Source organism: Carlito syrichta, unplaced genomic scaffold, assembly GCF_000164805.1.
Source record: "Carlito syrichta isolate Samal-C Ts95f unplaced genomic scaffold, Tarsius_syrichta-2.0.1 Scaffold316427, whole genome shotgun sequence".
Classification (NCBI taxonomy): Eukaryota; Metazoa; Chordata; class Mammalia; order Primates; family Tarsiidae; genus Carlito; species Carlito syrichta.
This window is the reverse complement of record NW_007260523.1, coordinates 1,367,059-1,392,789: the sequence shown is the minus strand read 5'-3', so window position 1 is coordinate 1,392,789 and position 25,731 is coordinate 1,367,059. Positions and strand designations below refer to the sequence as shown.

Genomic DNA, 25,731 nt, shown 5'->3' with positions numbered 1-25,731 from the left:
GCTGTAGTCTGCTTAACAGTTAAGTATTTCAGCTTTTTTCTAAAAGGAATTTTCTTTTCCATGTTAAAAATATTATAGATGCAGTTGACGATGATGAGGCATCAGCAGATAAAAGGATAGAACTTGAGGTTTAGGACTCCTGATTCAAAGTAACAATTATGTCACTATGCTTTGCAATACAAAAGAAAATGCCTAAGATTATGCTTTTCAAAAAAGATGGCACATATAAAAGTTAAATGATTTAATACTCACTAAAGAGGGCCAGTAACTGTGTCCAACATAGCTGCTCATCTTGGCTATAACTATGCTGCTCCGTTTCATTGCTAAAGTCACGAAGATGATGAAGTTGAAACAAGTTAATGACAGTGACATGAACTAACTGCTGAGAGTTGAAAGCTTTTTGGAATAGCAGCCTCTGTAAAAGAAGATAGAAATATTGCATATACTATTAAGAACAGGAACTATCTTTTAACACAAAAATTAAACTGAGTCTGCATTAACAACCACATGTGTAACAAAATTACACATGAGTAAACTGTTTTATTTTTAATTCTAGTATTTTAATTGAGTCTAGTGTTTCCCAAGCTGACTCTGTTTTGACAGGAATTAATCTAGACACCACAGAGTTGTTTTAGCTGTTTGTCAAATACAATTTTTTTCCATAGGAAATTATCTCTTTCATAGGCTTGACACATTAAACTTATTTCATAAACAAGGCATATCAAGAACATATTCTGGAACAGAGGGCAAAAAAAAAAAACTAAAGCAAACATTAGGATGTAACATATATAGGTGTTTCTATAAATTACCACTGATACTTCCCCCCCTCTTAGAGAAGTACATGCATGATCTTCATCATAATGCATTTACTTAATAACAATGTGTTGGCTGGGCACAATGGCTCACGCCTGTTAGCCCAACACTTTGGGAGGCTGAAGTGGGAGGACTTTTAGAACCCAAGAGTTCGAGACCAGCCTGGGCAACATAGTGACACACAGTCTCTACAAAAAATTAAATAATTAGCTGAGCATGGTGGTGTGTGCTACTTGGAAGGCTGAGATGGAAGAATCACCTGAGGCCAGGAAGTCAAGGCTATACCCAAATGCTTTCAGCTGCTGGCCTCAACAACTTCTTTAATATCTACAATAGTTTTACATTACTCTCAGGTACAATCTTTCCAAACAGAAGTCTCTAACAAAGGTGACAGCTACCAGAGAGACAATTTCCTGGTTTCACCCAACACTAGCCATAGCACTGTCACTAGCTTCATGGTGGGAAACAGAACCCTTACTTACAGTTCTACCAGCAGTGATAGGAGATCCTACCATGCTGGAAATTTACATTGCCTTTATCCTAACTATTCTTAGATTTTTATTTACATTTTAATTTTTAATTTTTTTTTGAGATGGGGTCTCACTCTGTCACCCAGGTTGGAGTACAATGGCATGATTACTGCTCACAGCAGCCTCAACCACTTGGGCTCAGGTGATCCTTCTGCCTCAGCCTCCTGAGTAGTTGTGACTACTACTCAGGTGCATGCTACCACACCTAGCTAATTTTTTTTTGTAGAAACAAAGTCTCGTTATATTGCCTAGGCTGATCTCAAAACTCCCAGGCTCAAGTAATCCTCCTGCCTCGACCTCCCAAAGTTCTGGGATTACAGGTGTGAGCCACTGTGCCTGGCTTGTTTATATTTACGTGGTTTTAAAAAATCTAAATCTTCCATGGTAAGCTCTATGATTCTAACTGCAAAGTCTTTCACAATATCGCTGGAGAACAATTCCATTCTACTTTAACTCTGCAACTCTCAGCCTTCACACAATCTGCCATTTCATTTTATACATCTAGAATGGTTAACCCTTTTCCAAGACATCAAGAATTTCTCTTTCCTGAAAATTTCCTGAAATCCTTTCTCTTTAGAATTTTCCCATAAAACTTCTCCTTCAATCTCTACAACTAACCTTCTAAATAACCCAATCACTTATAGAAATGCATAACATGGGGAGAATGAGAACATTAATTTGTATTTTTAAAAAGCACTGTTTCTTACAAGTATAATATGGTAATGTATTTCTTGTATCTATAAATCCACTGGCATTTATTTTAGAAGGCAATGTCCTCCTGAAAGGATCACTGCCCTTCAAAAGATTTTCTAGAGTACGCACGCAAGTATTAGTGATATGAATACATCCTACTACTAACAAATGATAGTGCAAGTTCATGAATATGCAGACTTTGTGTTGCTCTCTTCTATACCTCCAAGAGCCTATGAAAGTGCATGATACGCGTAGGTACTCAATAAATAGTAAGAGAAAACACCCACACCTTTGGAAGTAAATGTGAAGTTATTCAGTTGTAGTCTCATACAGTTTGGAATGCACTATAGTAAGTGACTATATTGAAGAGACTATTAATGTTTGAGGTTGAGCCAAGTACAAAGTCAACTGGGATCCAGACTAGAGTAACTTACTTACTGAAGATCACATTAAAGTAGGGACTACCCACCACCAATCTAGAGAGTATAGCTTTCACGGAACCAGAGTTGAAAGGAATCCAAGAGGTCATCTAGTCCAATTCCCTGCTATTTGGTAGGGCTGCACCTAAACCATTCCAGAAAAATGGCTGTCAATCTGACTCTTAAAACCTCTCCAAAACGGTTGCTCTCCCAGGACCCCTATAGATTTCAACTTAAAATTTAAGATTTTTGTTCAGGAAACACTAAAACGTTCTTTAAAAAAATCCTTCATATGTCTGAATACTTACTATGAAACTATTTAGACTTTTGTTCTTTCCCAGGCTGAATAACCTAGGACATTAAAAAGTTAGTTCCTTTTACATATCCAATTTACAAATGATATATCATGAGCTAAGTTTAAATAGGCCACTAAAAGAAACAGAAAACAATCGGGGACTCTAAAAGCCTATTTTAAGACAAACTATTTCTTAATTATCTAGTATAACCTCTTACACATAGAAAGTATCAACTAAAACTGATTATATATAAGAACTATTTCACATTGACTGTATTTGGCTAATTTATATCTTAGCCATTCAAGTTCTATAATCTCTTAGAATGTGTAACACTGTGAAACAGTTACAAATAATTCTCCAAGCATACAGATACCCAGCAATAACCAAAAATGCAAAATGTCATGTTTACTGTTGATCCTAGTGCCTACAGTAGTGGCTGATAGACAATAGACAGTCAAATATCTACTGAATAAATGAACTGAAAATAAAGCTTATACTTACTTAGATTCTTCCCATATTGTATGTATTATAGTACATTTAAACTGCTGTCTTAATGTACTAACAAAATATCATTTTCATATATATAAATAGAACAAAGGTTAATTTTATTTCCTTATACAAACTAGTAAAACATTCTCAATGAATGAAATTCTGACTCCTTTCCTTCAAACTACCACAAAACTGATAGATAGCAGCACAACAAGAATAATGAGCTTGGTTTGCAGAATGGCAATATCTATAAAGCAGGTAACAGAATCACAAATCTATGAATACAAAAACCATCAAAAGTAGTCATTTCAAAACTGAGGAGTCATTTTTTCCCCACTTTGACAATTTCTGCTAATGGCAGCTACTTAAGTAAAAATACTGTTATATTTCTTTTCTTTTTCGAGTTGGAGTCTCACTCTGTCACCCAGAATGGAGTGCAGTGGCACACTCCCAGTCACCGCAGCCTCAACCTGCTGGGCTCTGGCGATCCTTCCGCCTCAGCTTTCCAAGTAGCTGGAACTACAGGCGCGTGCTACCACACCCAGCTAATTTTTTGATTTATTGTAGAGATGCGGTCTCGCCAAGTTGTCCAGGCAGGTCTCGAACCCGTGGACTCAGGTAATCCACTCACCTCAGTCTTCCAAAGCACGGGATTATAGGCTGAGCCACTGAGCCCAGTTTATTGTATTTCTTTATTCAGACTGTACCTCATTTTAAATTGAGGGGATGTTATGTAAGAATTTCTAAAAGCTTCAAATTTAATTTTTACCAATCTTCAGTTAACTAATGACATAAAAACTGTGAGTCAGTTTCCTCCAAATCTTACGTCTTCTGATTCAGATAAGACAAAAATTCTCTATTTTTGAAATCTTACCTTAAATTGTTCTTCCAATTTCTCTCGAAGAGGGCACAACTTTTCCAAGCTCTTACTCAGGTACACATGACCGTGGAATTTAATAAAGGCCTTGATGAAGTCAGAAACACTCCACTTGGTTTTCACCTCATCCCGGCTAAAATGAAAGAAAAACTTCCATGAATATTCAGCAGCAAAATGGCTAAAACCGTTTAAAGGAGGCTATGGTTTGCAAAAATAAGTTAATTTAAATATCTGATACACAAAAAGAGGATTCTGTATCTGATCAGCTTTTCTTTTTCTTGAAGGTGGGAAAATAGGATTTACTGAGAGGACAGAAAAGCTCCTAGAGCAGGAGGGGACCCAAGAGGGCTGCTCTCTTTTCTTTTCTTTTTTTTTGAGCTGGAGTCTCACTGTTGCCCAGGCTGGAGTGCAGTGGCATACAGTGGCATACTCATGGCTACTGCAGCCTAGACCTGCTGGGCTCAGGTGATCCTTTCACCTCAGCCTTACAAGTAGCTGGAACTACAGGTGTGTGCCACCACGTCTGACTAATTTTTTGATTTATTGTAGAGATGGGGTCTGACCAAGTTGCTCAGGTTAGTCTCAAACCCCTGGGCTCAGGCAATCCTCTTGCCTCCGCCTCCCAAAGTGCTAGGATTACAGGCGTGAGCTACCATGCCAGGCCTGACTAGCTTTTCAACTGCAACACATGCAGATGAGTCAGTATGCAGCATTCTGTAGTCCTATATTTGGGAACAAATTAGACACTGGTTGAAATTCAGTGACTATACACATACTGTTAAGGTGTATCTATTTGTTTAGAAATAAGAGAAGCACAGGTAACTGGTCATTATTTTCTGTAACATAAAATATGAGAGATTAAGGCTCTAGGTTACACAAAGTCCTCTTGGAAAAAAGTCAACTCTACCTTTCCAGTGCTTTAGAAAGTGCTTTTTGTAGATTAGTGGAGGCGGCTGGGAAAGGGAACTTCACAGCAATGCTTCTGCAGTAGTAGAAAATTGTGGTCAGATGGTCTCCTTTGGAAGAAGCTAAGATAGCCAATTGATTGTAAGGCTGACCTACAGGAGAAAGTTAAGATTCTAAAGTAACCCAAGAATGATAAAGGCTTGCTATCAAGCTACAAATGATCAGTTTTTAAATCCTCAAATTAATAATGGAGAGTATTTTAAAAAGGAAATCTTATGACTATACCTCATTACAAACTGGCACACTTATGTGATGGTATATACTATGATACATAGGTTAAAAAGTCAGAGTAGGGAGGACCACAAACTTGAATAAGGCTTCAGAAAAGGCTAAACAGTAAATACTTTTAGCTTCATGGGCCAAAGAGTCTCTAATGCAACCACTCAATGCTGCCACTGGAGTGTGCAAGCAGCAACAAAAGAGTACAGCCAGATTGCAACCCCTGCTTTCAGACTCTTTCGAGAATCCAAAGGAATTTCAATGTGGCTTAATAAGAATGATTTATATCATCAAATATCTGCTAGTTTCTTTAATTCAAGAATTACTGCGAACACCTATTTTGGGGCTATCAAAAGATAAAAGCACAATCTTTTAGGTAACAGATCACTTTTCTAGGGGAAAAATGATGATAATTAAAGAAATAATTATCCTATAAGCAATTAAGGAAGCCAGAGTGGTAGAAACAATATTAGATCGCATTAAGAGATTTTCTTTTGCTTTACTAACAATAAAAATAGATTTTTTTAAAAAAAAGTTCATCGCAGGTTACATGGAATGTACAAGGAAAGTGAAAAATATAAGACAGTACCAAAACTCAACATTTATTGCTTTCATAAAAACTTAAAAAGTGAGTCTTGAGTTATTTTTCACATTGCTATCAAGAACAAAGTGTCACGGTCAACCTCAAGTTGACAGGCTCACTCACCATTGGAGGGGACAAGCTGAGCTGCATGCCTATAGTAGGACTCTGCCTGGCTGGTCTGGTTTCTGTATCGAGCTAAGAAGAACAACAAAAAAAATTTGGTTTAAAAACAAAAACAAGAACCAGTAGAATGGCATTTCCAAAACAGCTATTGTTTTAAATTCTAAAGATAATATAGACATTAAAGTTAATTTAAGATAATTAAAAACAGAAAATACTTTAAAACAAATTAACTATAGGATTATGTGTGAAGTGTCCATCGGCCTTCCCTACTCAGGACATTGAGCAGGTAACCAATTTGAAAGCTTACCTAGCCCCCACTTTCAGGTCCTCCAGTGTCATGCATCACCAGCTCCACTATGGACTATGCTGGTGACCTGGAGCCGGCCCACAAGAAGGGGTGAGTTATATGGCACTTAAAAACAAAACAAAACAAAAAACACTATACAATATGATCTGAAAATAATGTATTTCTTCAATATTTTTAAAAATGCCTCATACCTACCACAATATTATGTGTGTGCAAAGAATACATTTAAAGCAAAACAACCTAAACACACTGTCACTGAGTCTCCCTGCCAAACTCCCTGTTTACTTTGATGTGATCCCCTCATCGAGTCATTGATCTATGACATCAAGAAATCTAAAATCTTCAAACTTAAAAGCTATAATGTTCTCCACTCCTTGTTATTTGAGGACAAACAAAACATAATCCTATAGTTAATTTGTTTTACAACCTTTTTAGGTCACCTTAAAGGAATAAACATGAATAAATAGGTTACAGAATATTCCCAGATAAAATACATATAATAGAAATACAAATTTAACTTTAAAAAAAGGGAGGCAAAATTAAAAATGAGCTTTGAGTACACTGGTAAGAAGGAAAGAAGGCAATCTAATTTCAGAAGGAGTAATTTATAAACCCCATTTATTACAGAAGCATACAGACATTTAATTCAGAAAATATTATGGTACTACTTTGAAGAATTTAGCTTTGGTAACATTTTTTGCTGTTTATTATTTGCCTATACTGCATAAGGTCTGAATAAAATGTAAATCTTAATATGAAAGTGATTTCCTTCAAGATCCTCTACCAATCCCAAAATATTGAGAATTCCTAAAACATTTAAAATACATTACAATACATTTTATAGTTTCTTCTTATGACAATCTAAATTGTATGCACATGCTCAGCTTAAAGGAAAAAAGAGTTTCTATGATTACTCTAAAAAAAAGGATGAATGTGTTATCAATTCCTTCACAGCAAAGGCTCACCAATGTCTCCAAGGTGGACGAGGCAGTGCTGGCAGATATAGGAACAGGAGCTAGACTGTGGCTTCACTATGGCGCTGGTATGCGTCTGTTTATTGCTGATAATTCCCAATTGGGAAGACTTCACACGGCATGGTAAATCTACATTAAACACTGTACACAGTTCTTGTAATAACTAAAAGAAAAACATTAACAAGATTTAGAAGTTAACAACTGGTCAGAAGTGCTCTTACAGTAAAGTTTACACACTATAAGATATGAACCTAGTATCACACACTGCCGATATCTGAGAAAGTTATATAATAATCCTTCATAGAATAACTAGTATCATTCATCATAAATCAAGCCAAGGTATTTGTCAGACTTATGAGACTTATTTTCTTAAACTCTATGTCAATCTATATCTTTGCATATACAACAGACCTCACGGTACTACAGACTTTATCTAGATCACCCATTCTTACCTTTTCTCCTTCTTTATTCTTAAAAATAGGAGGGGCTCTTCCTCCTAGTCAGAGCTATCCCTCTGCCTGTACATGCCTGTCATTATATTCTTGTCTCCCCCATCCCCATTCTTTTATCTACTTTCAACCTCTCATGCTTCTTTCCTGTGGCCTATACACACCAAATGTCTTTCATAGAAAACAAACGAGAACAAAACACAAAACTAAACTTAACACTCTCCTTTGACCCTAGATTCCTTATTAGCAACCTTCTAATCTCTTCCTCTTGTCACCCAAACTCCTTCAAAGGAGTCCACACTTTTCACAACTCCTATTCGCTCCCTATTTCACAACTCCATTATGATCTGGTTTCCATATAAGCCCTCTCCCTTCTCCGACCCCTCTGTCTGTCATTACTCTACAAAACTGCTATCAATTGGTTATCTGCTAGCCAAACACAACAGACATTTTTTAGTCATCTTCTGATTAGACCTGTCTGTTGCATTTAGAACAGCTGGTCTTTTGCCTGATCACTGAACTTTTATAGTTCTTTGTATCTCTTTAACCATTCCTTTTCAGTTTCTCTCATTCAAAGGTTAAGTCTTGGCCTCCACTCATCCAAATGTTTGGCTACTGTATCAGACACATAGTAAGCAAGAGAAATACAAAGATGAATAAGAAAATCTGTGTCCTTAGAGAGCTTGTAGCCAAAGGTGCAAGTCAGGTATGTAAAAAGAAAGGAGAAAGGTAGAAAGAGAGGAGAGTAGAGAAAGGAAAAGTGGGCAAAGGAGAGTGGGAGAGAGGGGGAAGAAACATGATAAACAGCACAAACCAACAGAATATTCTGTTTGTAAAAAACTTCACTTCCTAGGTTATTTGATGCATTTGTCTCATTTTATCCTTGTGATAAACTAGCAGCAACACAGTATACGTAGGTATAAAGCTCCATTTCTTCAGAAGAGGATGTGAAAGCAGCAGAAATAATCAGGTGATCTAAGGTTACAGAATTAGAAACATCTTGATTCTATCACCACTCTTTATAACATGTGAAGAACTCAAAATACAAAATAAAATACCCTAAGGACCTGACTCAGAAAGATATGAACTGTGCCACCTTTTTCCTAAGATAAAAACCAACCCCCAGCCCGGCTCGGTGGCTCAGCCTGTAATCCTGCGCCTTTGGGAGGCTGAGGTGAGTGGATTGCCTGAGCCCGCGGGTTCAAGACCCGCCTAGGCAGGCGAGACCTCATCTCTACAATAAATTAAAAAATTAGCCGGGCGTGGTAGCGCGCGCCTGTAATTCTGGCTACTCGGAAAGCTGAGGAGGAAGGATCGCTGGAGCCCAGCAGGTCGAGGCTGCGGTGGCCGGGAGCGGCCACTGCACTCCAGTCTGGGCGACAGAGTGAGACTCCAACTCAAAAAAAAAACCAACAAAAAAAAACAAAACACCAACTCCCACCACTAAACATAAATTCTGCATACCCTTTCTCAGTAAACACAAGGATGAGTTACTTCATTTTTATTTGTACCTGTACATTTGTAATGGACAAGAAATTTGCTGACATAAAATTGGGTAAACAAGTTAATTCCCTGAATTAATAGGATCAAGAAATAGAAAAAGGCACAAAGTACAAGAAAGGAACAAAAAATGAAAAACAAACAAACCAAAAATAAAGGCCCTAAAAACAGATAACTGTGAGAGATGGCAAGAGGAAACATGAGAAGCTAAAAAATTGGGTTAAGTACTGAAAGAACAGACTAGAAAACCAGGCAAGGCTGGACCATCAAGTGAGAAGAGAAAGATCACAAAAAGTAAATCAAACATGGTGGGAACATCATGTAAAATGCCTTGCAATAAAAGTTCTGCCTGAACCCAGGAGATACCAGACAAAATCTCCTGCAAGTTCAAGGATTCCGGGAAAGAGAGCTCTATTTGGTTTACAGGCAATAACAAGGGGGAACTAAAGAAGAGAAACAGATGTTTCATAACTTTATACAGGCTGACCCTGATATTTGTTATTAGTTTCCTAAATCTAGATGACTAATAAGTTAGTCGTGCCACTATACAGAAATACTGACCAGGAGATATTCCTAAGGCTGTAGCTAAATAACTAACACCTCTTGTTCTTCCCAAATTCTAATCATAGTACTGTAAAACTAGAAAGGGAATCTCTGAGCATCTACCCACTCTATTCTTTTTATAATTAAGAAGCTAAGTGCCACAGAGGTCAGTGACTTGCCCAAACAGTCACAACGAGGTAGCACTGGAGCAGTACTACAGCAACTGCTGGGTTCCCATTCATCAAGTAATCTTTACATGACTCCACTTCTCAGTCTTTATGTCAAGATGGAAGGACTGACTATGAAGATACAGAATATCACCTTTTTATATTAACACAGAAACCTGAATGATAATGCTTTCTCCTTGGTTCCCATTTTATAGAAAAAAGATTACTGTTCTGTTCTTTCACATTTTAAAAAATAAAACAAACAAAACACCTACAGTAGGATGTTATATCTTTACTTTGACCAGGAATTTGGTTCTGTATGAGGCACCATAGCTGAGTCAGCCAAGTTAGCTAAGGAGTCAAAACTATCTCCACAGAAAATGTGACTGTGGATAACCACATGCCAGTCTCTTCTTAATCCGCTCCAATCAGACTTGCATCCCCAGCACTCTTCTGAAATTAAACTTCATCAAACCCAAAGATACCATAAATTAGGATGAACCATTATTGTATGTACTGACAGAGAAAAACACTACAAATTAAATGGTGGTTTGCCATCTCTTATAAAGTTATCCCTATTTCAGAGATGTTAAAATATGAAAAAAAGTTTTAGAAATGAAGAAATATGACACTTGTTTAGTTCACCATTGACTTCTATGCTGTCAAATCTGGTCACTTAAAATTGTACTTGATTTCTCAACAGCACTCCATAGGGCTGATAACTTCCTCTTACTAAAATGTTTTTCTCTTGGCTTCCAATGCATTTCTCCTCAATTTTCTCCAATTGCAATGATAGATCCTCTTGTGCTAAATTCCTTCCCATCTAAGTCAGGTTTCTTTACTGCAATCATAAAGTTTACTCTGGCTCTGACCTTTCCACTGGGCTCAACATTGTTTATCCAATTATCTGTCTACTTAGAGGTCAAATAGGCACCTAATTTAACAGGAAAAAAGTGGCTTTTCCCCTAGTGTTCTCCATCTCGGTGAATGGTAAAACCATTTATATCAATGGTTCAACTAGCTGATATCATATCAGCTCTGACTCCGCCTTTGATTCCACAAATCTAACCCATCAGGCTACTGGCCTGTAGTCCTACTGGTTACACTTCAAAAAAAATCTTATCCATTTCTTCCTATCACTACAGTAGTATCCTAACTAGCTTTCACACTTGGCCCTAGTATCCAGCGTTACCTTTTGAAATGTAAATATGATCATGTTATTCCCTTGCTTGCTTCTCAATGGCAATGGCTGTAACTACACTGAAGATTAAAATTCAAAATTCATCTCAGCCCATTAGGCCAAACAATGATTGTCTACTTCCTCAGTCTGGTGGCTAAATCTACACTACCTTTAATTAAGAAAAATGCATGGAATAATATTGTTAGTAGCATCATTATCCATACCAATTATCAAATCAAGATACTGTAAAAATGCAAATGAAAAGTCCTAATAATGTTATTTGAAGTTTCTTCTACAATTGTCATACTTAGTCATTGCCTATGGAACGCAGGTAGGTGGAGAATAAATGATTATAAAAAGTTCAAATATTAATTTCAAAATTAAATTACTCAATTTTTCCTTATAAAAATATTTTAAGACATGCTATTGATTTTGTTATTCACCTGCTTAATAAAATGTTTTTACAAATGCCAAGCCCCCCTCGATAACAATGATTCTTGCTTTACTTTCTTACAGATTTGTTTTTATTTGCCAATGTCTAGTTAAACCCTTGAAAATGTGTCACATGTATGTCACATCATTAAAAAATGGTTAAGAATCACTTTCAAGGTTGGGCTTGGTGGCTCAGCCTATAATCCCAGCACTTTGGGAGGCCGAGGTGAGTGGATTTCCTGAGCCTGCAGGTTTGAGACCAGCCCGGGCAACTTGGTGAGACCTCATCTCTACAATAAATCAAAAATTACTTGGGCATGGTAGTGCATGCCTGTGTAGTTCGATACTTGGAAGGCTGAAGCAGAAGGATCGCCAGAGCCCAGCAGGTTGATGCTGGGGTGGCCATGAGCATGCCACTGCACTCCAGCCGGGGCAACAGAGTGAGACTCCACTCAAAAAAAAAAAAAAGAATCACTTTCAAGATGAAAAGCCAACCTGTATAATGGCTATTCTAAAAGCACACTACCGAAAATAGATGCTTTCTCTCTCCCTCCAACAGGCAACCTCCCCCTGCCCCCTTAGCATCTACTCATGAGCGAAGGAAAAGAGATCAAAATCTGAAGCAAGACTGAAGTTTTATAACTGGACTGTGCTTCAAAAAGAGAAAGCAACCAGTTACAGAATCCATCTAAGTAATGCTACGAATCTGGAAATTCAACAAAGCACAGTTGAAAGCAGTGATGGGGGAGAGAGGGGAGAAGATATTATTTTTGTTAATATCTCACTAAACTGAAACTACTCAATTAACATAGTCAGGTTATATATAATTTTTTATCATGATTTTTCACTTAATAACAACACAACAATTTTCTCATCTTAAAAAAACCTTCATAAGTATCATTTATGCCACATAATTTATTTAACCATTACTGTACTGTAGGATATTGGTGGATATTTTCAAAAGTTAAAATTTGAATTACAATATCTACTTGTTCCTTTAAATATGATTATTTTCCTCTTTATTCAATATCCACTGATCTATGGACAAAAGAAAAAAATGTATTGCAAAAAACTCATGATAATGTCTGCACTTTACACAAAGCTCAATGGAATAAAAGGACAACAGAAGAAACTAGTGGAAAATGTTATAAATGATGACCTTTTGGGAAAACAACAAAATGTATCAACAGTATTTAAACTTTCATTCATCTAATGATTTCAATTTGAAGATCTGGTCCTCAGGAAATAATTCAAAATTAGAGAAAATTCCCTATATACAGAGATGCTTATCAAACAAGAAAAAACTGACAGTATGTTTATAAAGTAGATACAAGACTGAATATATAGTAGGGTCTGAACTACAGAAAAAAGTATGAAAACATTGGAAGAGCATATATTAAAGTGGCAATTTATCCTGAATAGGAGGATTAATGAAGCATTTTTTGAGATTTGTATAATTCTTAAATTTCTTAAAATTAACATGCATTATTTTTATAATCAGAAGATAAGACCGGGCGCAGTGGCCCACATCTATAATCCTAGCACTTCGGGAGGCTGAGGTGGGAGGAATGCTTGAGCCCAGGAGTTCAAGACCAGCCTGGCCAGTATAGCAAGACCTCGTGTTTACCAAAAAAAAAATTAGCTGGGGGTCGGACTCGGTGGCTGAGCCTGTAATCCCAGCACTTTGGGAGGCCGAGGTGAGTGAATTGCCTGAGCCCACAGGTTTGAGACCCGCCTGGGCAACTTGACAAGACCTCATCCCTACAATAAATCAAAAAATCAGCCAGGCGTGGTAGCGCATGCCTATAATTTCGGCTACTTGGAAGGCTGAGGCGAAAGGATCACCGGAGCCCAGCAGGTCAAGGCTGCGGTGGCCGGGAGCGGCCACTGCACTCCAGTCTGGGTGACAGAGTGAGACTCCAACTCAAAAAACAAAAACCAAAAAATTAGCTGGGTATATGCCAGCTACTCAGGAGGCTGAGGTGGAAGGATCACCTCAGCCCAGAAGGTAGAGGCTATGATAAACCATGATCATGCTGCTGCACTCCAGCCTGGGTGACAGTAAAACCCTGGCAAAAAAAATTTAAACAACAAAATAAAATAAAATAAAATAAAGAAAGACAAAAAGACAAAACAAGACCAAAAAACCCCATACCTACTCACAGACTCATCTTCTCATTTAGACCAGATATTTCCTTGAAGGCTCAAGCATTCCTCCCATTTCCCTCCATATCTTTAACATCTAGTATTGTGCCTTACAAATAGGCTTTGACAGTCACTTATAAAATGAATTAATCTTCAACATCTGCTTTAAGAACTATTTAGTGGCACACTAATCCCTCTTTCCATAAGTATCAACTAAAAGTATCAATTAAAAGTTGCCCTAAATTTGGAAAAGACCATACTCTAGTTCTTTCAATGATAAACTATGATGAATGTTTTAGTACAGGTAAAACATAAGCAATCTCTGTAGCTACTTGATTTCCTCCAACAGACATTCTTTTCTTCTTCATTCAAAAAAATGGTAAAATCAAAATAAAGCCAAAATACAGAGAGAAATGGGCAACCAGTGTCATAGGGAGAATTAGCCAAAGATTTCTTTCACTGCAAGATTCTCACAACCTTGTCTTAACATTTAGTAAGATGTTAATTTATATAAAATTCAATTAATTAAATCACAAATGCCATTACAAATGAATGAGATGGGAATTTCCTAAAGGATTCTGCTTACAGTAAAGAAAATTACATGGTCAAAAATAAGATTGACTTATTCTGTTAACTTGCCTGATTTAGAAGTTATATCAGGAGGTGACTAAGGAAAAGGAAGTCTCTGAAGACGATGAAAAGCTTATTATTCCATCTGAGGAAAAGCTACTCTATCTTTTTTTAGATAGTTTAATAACATTTCAAGATTCTGATAAATTCCACTGTATAAATAACACTATAAAAAGTTACTTGATATTACCAATTTTGACTATTTCTTTTCTGGCACAACATACTTGTTACTTTCATAATGATTATGCTCATGCCCATAAATATGCATTTGCTCTAATGCCACTTGTATTGACTATTTCCACTGTTGTTTGCTAAGGCTTTGCTTTCATAACCCCTTTTCTATTTATACAGTTAAACCTCCAAACTTTAAGCTAAAACATCAATCTTTTTAAGAGCAGAGCATCTATTTTTCTAAAGATTTTAGGGTAAACAATTTGGGGCATTTGTATTCATTTATGAAATTACAGGCAACCAACCCCTGGATGGCCCACACGATGATTTTACAAAGTGTTTACATGAAAAAAAGATGTGTACAAAGAGTTGAATATATACCACTAATAGTAGGAAAATTTGGTATACAATGCAGAACTCACCTGAGTATAGAAGCCACTAGCTGCCTCTAGGAACAGAGAAAGGTTTGCCTGAACTTCACTCCGATTCGGGTTTGCTCGATTCTTTGCCTGGCCTTGTAGTGTTGTGATCTGATTCTTAAAGGCGTGATTCCAGCTGAAAACAAAATGTAATTCTATTTGGTATAGCAGTGACTCACTGGGCAGACACTGGTCCCCCTGAGAACAAGAAAGAACTGTTTGTTATAATTATACCACACTAGACAGCAAACCTGCATTAAAGTTATTCATTTATTTTAATCATTTTATGCTCCCCTTTAAACAAGACTAAACATGTAGTAGAATCCAACTGACCTTAGTAATAAACACTTACCAAATGTCTGAATAATCAGATTGTGGCTTCAGTTATTAATCTTTTAGAACTACTAGAGTTAGAGCCTATTTGGGAATTGCAGTAGAAAATCAAAACGATAGTGGCAAGATCAAAGTAAAAATAAGCTATTAATAAATTTCCATACATTGTACCAAAAATAATGAACTATGCCCTACCAAGTGGCATGTATGTCGGGGGGTAATATTTTTAAAATATTAAGCCATATCTCTTAATTTCCCCAAAAGCTATTTCCCATAGCACTCAGTTTAACTTCATTCCTATTTAACAGTTTTGTTTATTTTTCTTGGAATTGACATTTCTTAAGAGCTTGAAATGTAAGCCACATTTCAATTTTGGTTGTTTAAAATGATAAACAATACAATGCTGAACTATGGCATACCAAAATCCTGTTATAAAATTCCTTTCATTAATCAAGTTATATAGTGAATTTAAACTCACTTCTGGTGAAACAGAGTCATATTCTCTAACTTGGAAACCACAGGAAGAGTGGGAAGAACTAGGATAGATAAAGGGAAGATACTACTGGCTTGATTAAAGGAAGAAAACACAGATAAGGGGTTTATAACCTACCTGGAAAGCACCTAATCCTTTATCAATGTTAACTTTTGAGGCTTTAGAGCACTAGGTTTTTTAAGAATTTAGGAGAACAATCATCTCATTCCTGACTCTAATCACAGGACAAGGATTTTGACTGGTCATGATTTAGCTCTATTACTACATTTCCTAAAAATATAAAGTATCTAAGAAAAGCGTGAAATATAGAAAAAACTAACCTCCACAACTTAAGATTAAAGGGCAGTACTAGACAGAATATTCTAAATTGATGTTTAAATTCCTATCAAGCTAATATCCCTGGTTCCAATTCATATGGCACAGCCTTCTGCAAAGACATTTATTTACTCACTTGGGAATCTGGTCATCTGCCATTTCACCCCTCATAGAAAGAACAAGTAGAACAGTCTAAGTACACAAAATCTCTCTTTAGTTTTATTGGGAGGGGGAAAAAAGGAAATACTAACGATTTACAAATTTAAAAGGAAGAAGTTTCCTTAAATACAAATATATTTTCCTGTCAGAAATGTAGAGTCATGTTTATCAAAGAAAGACTTTTCTTTTTTTTTGAGTTGGAGTCTCACTCTGTCGCCCAGACTGGAGTACAGTGGCCACTCCCTCGAACTGCTGGGCTCTGGCGATCCTTCCGCCTCTGCCTTCCAAGTAGCCGGAATTACAGGCATGCGCTACCACACCCGGCTGATTTTTTGATTTATTGTAGAGATGAGGTCTCGCTGCCCAGGCGGGTCTCAAACCCGCGGGGGCTCAGGCAATCCACTCACCTCAGCCTCCCAAAGGCGCGGGATTACAGGCTGAGCCACCGGGACAGGCTAAAGAAAGACTTTTCTAAAGTCCATTCTTGAACTCTTTTTTTTTTTTTTTTTTTAAAAACCATACCTTAAATGTAAGACTGAGCACAGAGAATCTAAACACTCGTAGCACTTGAAATAGGTGTGTGTATATATATATTTTTTTAATATGCCCTAAAAGACCTGCCTTAATGAACTTAATAAGATTCAACTCTAAACACTTCTCCTCTTACCTCCAAAGGCTGTATGTGAAATAAAACCAATGGCCAACTACCATAAATATTAGAATTTCTTTCCATTGAAGAAGCTTACTTTGAGATAAGTTTAAAAACAACCAACCAAACTGTTTTAAAGTCTTGGTGAGATTCTTGATCTTACAGGGACCTCCCAATTGATAATACTTACAGATCCTGTTCTACTTTCTTGTCTAAAGCGTATTCCAAATCAGTAACTAGCATTTTCTGGTACAGATCCTGCAGAGCCTGCCTGGATGTCCAGACTTCTGCTGGACCCAGCTTAGAATCTGAATAACAAAACAAAAACATAACAGGAATTGTAAAGAGAGTTAAAACTATTATACCACACCAATGGTTCCCTTCTTCTCCATACCCCAAAGTAAAATCTGTTCTAAGAATTAGAACAGATAGAACACTGCAGAAGTTTTATATTGCTACATTTCAAATGACTTTCACCATTTGACTAATGACTACTTGCTTCTATATTTGTTTCTTAGCTTTGAAATAACATCATAAAATGAAAATAACTTAAAAAAATGTTTTACCTATAGCGTTTGGGTTTGGATTTTTGCCTATTCATATCATAGGAAGTCATATGCCTCACAGTAAGTCACCCCATTTGAAATGATGGGCTGCCAAGTCAGTCTGTTTATGCTCATATTGTATCTCTTTGTCCAAAGCAGTTTTCTTTTTCTTTTGAATCATTGTCACCATGTCCTTACAGAATTCTCACATCAGCTTACCATACAGCAGCTGCTTGGGCATTCTGCTGTTACTCCTATTCTCTACATATCAACTCAATAAAGCTATGACAGTGAGCACTATTTTAATAAATGGGAGACACTTTTGTGAGCAATCCACACTTGCCATTTAAAATAAAGGAGGACTGGTAGAAGACTGAGGTTAAACTCAAAAGAGACTCAGTGTAGGATGAAATCTGCAAGTCAGGCTACAACTATACAGAAAGCAAAACTGGAGCCATACTGTCTGCCAGAGTCCTGCAAGGCACATAAGCCTTTCTGATTACTGATCTTACAAATGCAATAACTGACAGAAAGCTGCCTCAGTAGGAGAACTTAATCATGAACGTTTCAATTATATATTTCTCATAACCAGCTGGACTATTTGGTTACTTTCAGGAGTTTTGCACAACGCCATAATCTTCACTCTTCTTTAGGTATACTATTAGTATCTACAGCCACCACAATCCTATTCTGCAAAGACAATCACCTAGATATTTGAGTTAATGCTCACAAGAGTTTGCTGGCTAGTAAGAGCTGAGTCTAGGATAAGCTCTTGGTCCCTTGCTAAATTTCTAACCACCAAAATTAAGTTTCTCAGTAGCCAAAGGTTGCCTACATAAGTAAAACCCTAATACTATTTACGAATGTTGTTCAATGCCTAAGAAAAAGTAAATGACATAGCTTAATGATGCTCTGTGCACTTTCTGTTATGCAATACAGATTACACTTTTAATGCCAATTCAAGAGCATAATATACAGTAGCTCAGAGCTGACACTGATATACACAAATAGACAATGATGACAAATCTGTTAAGAATGGAAAGAACTGTGGTGCTATCCAAAAGTAAATCTGTAATAAGCTTTTTTTTCTTTTTGCTTTTTTTCTTGAACAAAATGACAATGAGATACCCATGAACTCTTAGCATATCAGTCTGTGATACTAGAGTTGAGAAAAAGACATCAACAGTCCATTTCCTATTGAGTTCATAAGATCAGTAGCAAATCTTGGCAGGTGTGCTGGTTAACACAGCAGTTTAATTCTTCTTTGTGAATTTCACTACAGAACTAAATCCCCTTTTTTCAGGTGTTTAAAATAACCATTATTTTTTAAAAAGTAATATGTGTATTAGAGTACACTGAAAAACCCAAGAAGCAAAGAACAAAATCCTCTAGTTTGATATGTCCTCTAAATTCTAACTAAATTCTTCACATATTATAATGATCCATCATCACACATTCCTTTTATATTCTGGAAAGTATATACTGTTATGGAGGACATACGGATCACTATATAGTTATTATCACATATTTCCTAATTTTGGAGTTAAAAATCACCACCTTCGTTCAGTGGCTATGTCCAATAGTTATTCTTCCAAAAAGATCTCAGCCATTACACAAAGCAACAAAGTTATGGGGAAAAGAAAGAAAGGCAGCAAGGTAGCTCACTCAATTTCAAGGACTTTAATTAGTAGAATTTTCCTGCTAATCATATTTTTTTCCTGAAGGTTTACCTACTCAAGTTTGAGTAATTATAAATAAAATAACATTTTCCCAGGAAGATACCAACCTAACACTATATGATATTTTGGTTTATATAGGGTATGAATTATTTTTTCTGTATGTCTTAAGTAACTGATTAAAAGTTCATAAAAATTAAGTGATTACATACATTAAATTAGGTAACATTCAAATCAGCATAGCATATATTATATGAAATTTCTGACAGAGTATTAAAGTAAAAATTTAAAGTATAAAAACAAGAAATATTAAAAACTAATAGTAAGTTATCCCTTTTGGAAACTAGGACAGGATTTAGTGCTACAGGTAACATAGGAAAGAGGATATCTTTCCATTAATTTAATGATATTAAAATATGTTGTGAAACAGAAACAAGCAAGCCAATACCTGTCATGTCAGCCTTCAGGACTTCTGCCTGCCTAGATGGGAAAAAAAGAACATTAGTTAGAAACAAACTAAGCCTAGCCAACATAAATAACACTAAAAGTTAGGTGAAATAATATACTACAAATAGGACAGACAGCAGCTATATCTGTGGCACTGCAAATAGTGTCCCTGCTTTTTTGCCCTGAGTAGCACTACATTTTGGTAAACTGAGGTCAATTCTTAAAAGTACGCAGGATCATGAGTGACTTCTTTTGCTAAGTAGAGTTCACTTCCCTGTTTTCCTCCAAATCTAATTTACTTAATATAATATTAAACGATATTCATAAATTTAAAAAGTTCTCTTAAAGCTGCCAGAAAATCCCATTATGTTTCTCAACTCCCGAATCACCATAACAATTTCAAATTTTCTCTCTTCTCAGGCTACTTGATTCCTGCTCCCCTTCCTCGCCCCCAAATGACAGACCCACACCTCAGGGAAAACAATTTCCACGTACTAAATAGATATTGCATCCACACAGCCCTCTTCTGATTTTCTCTTGCTAAGGCACTTAGAAGTATTGCCCCTCGCATTTAAGACCAATGATTCCACTTAGGTATCTTCTTTCTAGCCTTTCTTAAGGACTTATTCCTTTGACTAACCCCTCTCCTTTCAACAATTTTGAAACTTCCCTCTCTACTGGATCCTTCCTTCTCTTCAACATGTAAACATGTTCAACTATCTAAACATCTTACAACCTGCTGCCCCACATTCCCCTCTAGCTGTTACCTCTTTTTGTCCCTCTCTCAAATCCTTTAAGAACTGTCTGTGTTCAAGAGGTTCAAAAGTGAACTCATGACCCACACCCATATCCCAACCCTAGTTCTCTCTCAGCTTTTTTTCACCTTAGTAAATGCATGAGACTTTCCAGTTGGGGAAGGCAGTAACCTGAATATCATCTATGACAACTTTCTCCCAAAGCCCTAATATCTATCAAATTCAGAAAATGTGATCTATTAAATGTATCTTGAATCAGTTGATTTCCCTTTATTTCCTCTTCAACTACTCTCATGCAAGTTATACCATCCCCTGGCTGGACTACTTTAAAGTCATAAAATTGTTTTCTACACTTCACCCTTGGCCTATTTCATTCTGTTCTGCCACTGTTGTCAGAAGAGGTGTCCCTTCGGTAGGAATATCTCCTCCCCCTGGTTAATTACCACTCATCTTTTGTCTCCATCAGAACATTAGTTCTTCAGGAAGCCCCTGTTTGAACCCTATCTAGATTAAGGGTATTTCTGTTTTATGCTCTCAAAGCACTTGTAGTTTTTCTTCATAGTATAAATCACAGGTGTTAGGGCTACTCATCAAAGCCCCTTGTCTACCAGCACACGACATGTATTAATAAAAGAAAAAGCGTAATTCATGCTCACATACTCTATTTAAGAAGATAAGTGGGCCGGGTATGGTGGCTCAAGCCTGTAATCCCAGCACTTTGGAGGCCGAGGCAAGAAGATTGCCTGAGCTCAGGGGTTCGAGACCAGCCTGGGCAACGGGGTGAGACTGCGTCTCTACAAAAAATCAAAAAATAAGCCGGGTGTGGTAATGGATGCCTGTAGTTCCAGCTACCTAGAAGACTGAGGCAGAAAGATTGCCTGAGTCCAGCAGTTAGAAGGAGGCTGCAGTGGCTGTGAGTGGGCGACAAAGTGAGACTCCGACTCAAAAAAAAAAAAAAGAAGGTAAGTGAATAAACCTGAGATTTCTTTCACCAGGCGCAGTGGCTCAAGCCTATAATCCCAGCACTTCGGGAGGCCAAGGCAAGAGGATTGCCTGAGCCCATGGGTTCGAGATCAGCCTGGGCAACCTGGTGAGACCTCGTCTTTACAATCTCTACAATAAATAAAAGAATTAGCTGGGAGTGGTAACACACGCCTGTAGTTCCAACTACCTGGAAGGCTGAGACAGAAGAATCACCTGAGCCCAGCCGGTCGACGCTGGGGTGGCTGGGAGCATGTGACTGCACTCCAGCCTGGGTGATGGAGTGAGACTCCAATTCAAAAAAAAAAAAAAAGAAAGAAAGAGAGACTGGGTCTGGCCATGTTGCCCAGGCTGGCCTTGAACTCCTGAATTCAACCAATCCTCCTGCCTCAGCCTCCTAAGTAGGTGGGATTACAGGAGCACACCACCACATCAGACTGAGGTATCTATTTTTAAAAATAAACTTTTAGAATAAAATATAGAGAATATTAAGGTTCCAAAATGTTATTGCAAATATTGTTTTACATGATTTATTAGGTATTTAATATCAATTGTGAACTTCTTTCGTTAAAATATAAAATGAGCCGGGCTCGGTGGCTCAGCCTGTAATCCCACGCCTTTGGGAGGCTGAGGTGAGTGGATTGCCTGAGCCCGCGGGTTCGAGACCCGCCTGGGCAGCGAGACCTCATCTCTACAATAAATCAAAAAAATCAGCCGGGCGTGGTAGCGCATGCCTGTAATTCTGGCTACTTGGAAGGCTGAGGCGGAAGGATCGCCAGACCCCAGCAGGTTGAGGCTGCAGTGGCCGGGAGCGGCCACTGCACTCCAGTCTGGGCGACAGAGTGAGACTCCAACTCAAAAAAAAAAAAAAAAAAATATATATATATAAAATGAGGCCAGGTTTGGTAGCTCAAATCTGCAATCCCAGCACTTTGGGAGGCTGAGACGGAGGGACTGCTTGAGCACAGAAATTTGAGACCAACCTGGGCAAGACTCCAAGACCTCACCTCTACAAAAAAATTTTAAAATTAGCTGGGCATGGTGGTATGTGCCTATAGTTCCAGCTACTCAGGAGGCTGAAGCAGAAGGATTGTTTTGGTTGAGCCCAGGAGATTGAGGCAGTGATGACTTGGTCACTGCACTCCAGCCTGGGTGACAGGGTGAGACGCAGACTCAAAAACAGGTTGTAAAATTAGTCTTTTTATTCTCCAGTCTTTAACAAATATTTATGCTTTTTAAAAAAAAATTAAGCTTTCAAACAAGATAATTACAACAGGGTGCTAAGGAGGTAACCACAAATTGTATGAGAACTAAATGAACAATATAAATGAACAGTACAAACTAAATGTTCAACATAAATGAACAATACTAAATAAATAGCTATGCTTAGTCCTAAAATGTAACATCACATCAAATCCCATTATCCACTTTGCCTAACTTCACTGTTTTGGGGGTTAATGTTTGCCATTTAAAAAAAAAATCATAAGCCGGGCTCAGTGGCTCAGCCTGTAATCCCGCGCCTTTGGGAGGCTGAGGTGAGTGGATTGCCTGAGCCCCCGGGTTCGAGACCCACCTGGGCAGCGAGACCTCATCTCTACAATAAATCAAAAAATCAGCCGGGCGTAGTAGCGCACGCCTGTAATTCCGGCTACTCAGAAAGCTGAGGCGGAAGGATTGCCGGAGCCCAGCAGGTCGAGGCTGCGGTGGCCGGGAGTGGCCACTGCACTCCAGTCTGGGTGACTGAGTGAGACTCCAGCTCCCCCCCAAAAAAAAAAATCATAAGGCTTTTGGCTTATACTCTTAAAACCTAAGATCATACAGCGTGAAAAAGCATACCACATACCCTACTCTACCAATGTAATAATTGTCACTCCTGCCCCAAAAAGCTTATTGGAATACTAATTTATGAATGTTATACTGAGAAACCCAAGGTTAATTATGCATACTTACTGGAGTCAATGACTTTTCATTCTGTTCTGTTTCATTCAGAGTTGCAAAGTTACAAAGGACATATTTTACACTGCTTCCCTAAGTTAGCTACAAATTCATACTCAAGTATATACAGGGTAACCAAAGGTGTTCTCCCTACAAACAAGATTTGTTTTATAAAGACTAACATATATTTTGGTATGCTAACAGTCAACTCACGATGACACCAACTTCAAGTCAAACAGAGATGAGATGAGGTACATAACAGGAGTCACCTACAAATGATATGCTGTTCTTTTGGCTGTCAGATGATGAAGAATCAGAATTTGTACAGATTCAGAAGTAAGCTTCCACTGACAAAGATCAAAATTTTACTTCGCATTTTTAATATGCTACACTCTATCCAAGAAAAACTGTAAAACTAAAAATTCAAGCACGAATAAAATACAAAAAATGTTCACCAAAACTGACATAAATGTTAAAGCCTCCTGAAATTCTAGTTTTGATTCCTCAGTATATAACATGGGTGGAGGTGCTTATTTCTGTACGGTTATTTCCTAGGTTTCAAGCGAAGCACAAGTTAGTAACTAAAACAACCTGGCTAAACTGAATTAATAAAAGATAGCTAAATGGAAAATATAGCCCTATGGGATGGCTACAATTATTTCTATTTTATAAATTAAAATAATTGAAGCTCTGAGGTATAAAATAATTTGTCCACAGTCACAAAGCAAACAAATACAATTACGTACAAATTTTGTTCTTCTGACTCCAAAGTCCATATTATTTCTATTTCTTTCAAACTAGAATAACAAAAGTCTATGACATAAAAAGCAAACATAGGCTTATCTAGGAGCATTAAGTCAACTAGTCAAAATTAAAATATCTGCTCATAAGGGAAATAAATGATAACAAAATTTTTATCAAAAAGACCACAAGAAGTACACTACATATTCTAATGCAGTGGTCAGCCTCTTAATGAAATTCTCTTTCACCCTGAACCAATTTTTGTGAAGAAATTTTTACTGGAACATGGCCATAGCCATTTATTTACATATTCTCTATGGCTGCTTTCAGCTACAAGAGCAGAGTTGAAAAGATGAAACAGCAACTACATGGCCTGCCAAGCCTAAATTATTTACCATCTGATCCTTTTATAGAAAAAGTCTGAGCCGGGCTCGGTGGCTCAGTCTGTAATCCCACGCTTAGAGAGGCTGAGGTGAGCGGATTACCTGAGCCTGTGGGCTCGAGACCCGCCTGGGCAACTTGGCAAGACCTCATCTCTACAATAAATCAAAAAATGAGCCGGGTGTGGTAGTGTGTGCCTGTAGTTCCAGCTACGTGGAAGGCTGAAGCGGAAGGATCGCCGGAGCCCGGCAGGTCGAGGCTGCGGTGGCCAGGAGCGTGCCACTGCACTCCAGTCTGGGCAACAGAGTAAGATTCTAACTCAAAAAAAAAAAAAAAAAAAAAAAAGAAAAAGTTTGCCACCTCCTGCTCTAAGAAATACTTGAGAAGTAAAATGTTCATAACTTCCCAAACCAAATTATGGTTATGAGGAATCAAACAATAGCATCTTCAGAGCAAAGGTTCGTTTTTCATAGTTAAAATCTTAACCTTGTCACTAAGAAGACTATCTTTAAAAATATAGATAGTCTCATATAATCAGAAATAGTACCTACAGGCCATACTATATTTTTGATAGAACTGATTATCAAACTCTTTATAACAAAATTTTGCTTACATACTATTATCCACTAACTCTTTTTTCTGTGTCCCCAAAACATCCATTTAGACAGGTAGGAGGGTTAAGCTAAGAGTTATTACATCACAAGAAAAGGAATCACTATATACTAACCCCATAATAAGCATTAGCTTTCTTATTTTTATATATACTATATACAAAAAATCAAATCAATAATCTTACACAAATGCTTTAATAAAAATTAGCACAAAATTGGCTATGTCATTATTTTACTTTGTAAAGGAAAAAAACGGGCCAGGCATGGTGGCTCACACCTATAATCCCAGCACTTTGGGAGGCTGAGGCATGAGGACTGCTTGAGTCCAGGTGTTCAAGACAAGCCTAGGCAACATAGCATGACAGTGTCTCTGCAAGAAAATTAAAAAAAAATTAGCTGGGTGTGGTGGTGTGTCTGTAGTCTGTTACCTGGGAGGTTGAGGCAGGATAATTGCCTGAGTTTAGGAAATCAAGGTTGCGTTGAGCTGTGAATGTGCTGCTGCATTCTGCCTCGGAGACAGAGTAAGAAGCTGACTCAAAAAATAAAAATTAGAAAGGGCCAGGCACTGTGGCTCATACCTGTAATCCCAGCACTTTGGGAGGCCAAGGTGGGAGAATCACTTGAGTCCAGGAATTTGAGACCAACCTGGGCAATACCAAGACCCCTATCTTGACAAAAAAAAAAAAATTAGCCAGGTGCGGTTGTACATATCTGTAGTCCCAGCTACTCAGTAGGCTGAGGTGGGAGGATTGCTTCAGTCCAGGAGGTTGAGGCTACAGTGAGCT

At 37.6% G+C, this 25,731-nt stretch overlaps 1 protein-coding gene across 10 annotated transcripts in view; it reads right to left on the bottom strand.

Annotated features, from left to right (window-relative positions):
- Nucleotides 1-25,731, bottom strand: part of SMG7 (SMG7, nonsense mediated mRNA decay factor) — an 82,276-nt gene that overhangs the window by 23,546 nt on the left and 32,999 nt on the right. For 7 of the 10 annotated variants that reach the window (XM_008074419.2, XM_021707197.1, XM_021707198.1 and 4 more), the window contains 8 exons: nt 19,544-19,575; nt 17,065-17,182; nt 14,929-15,061; nt 7,281-7,452; nt 6,009-6,080; nt 5,025-5,175; nt 4,115-4,250; nt 253-415 (listed from right to left, as the gene is read on the bottom strand). In XM_008074419.2, coding sequence (XP_008072610.1) covers nt 253-415; nt 4,115-4,250; nt 5,025-5,175; nt 6,009-6,080; nt 7,281-7,452; nt 14,929-15,061; nt 17,065-17,182; nt 19,544-19,575 — 977 coding nt within the window. Of the gene's footprint in view, nt 1-252; nt 416-4,114; nt 4,251-5,024; nt 5,176-6,008; nt 6,081-7,280; nt 7,453-14,928; nt 15,124-17,064; nt 17,183-19,543; nt 19,576-25,731 lie in introns of all 10 variants that reach the window. The other 3 variants (XM_021707203.1, XM_021707200.1, XM_021707201.1) reach the window with 3 other exon arrangements.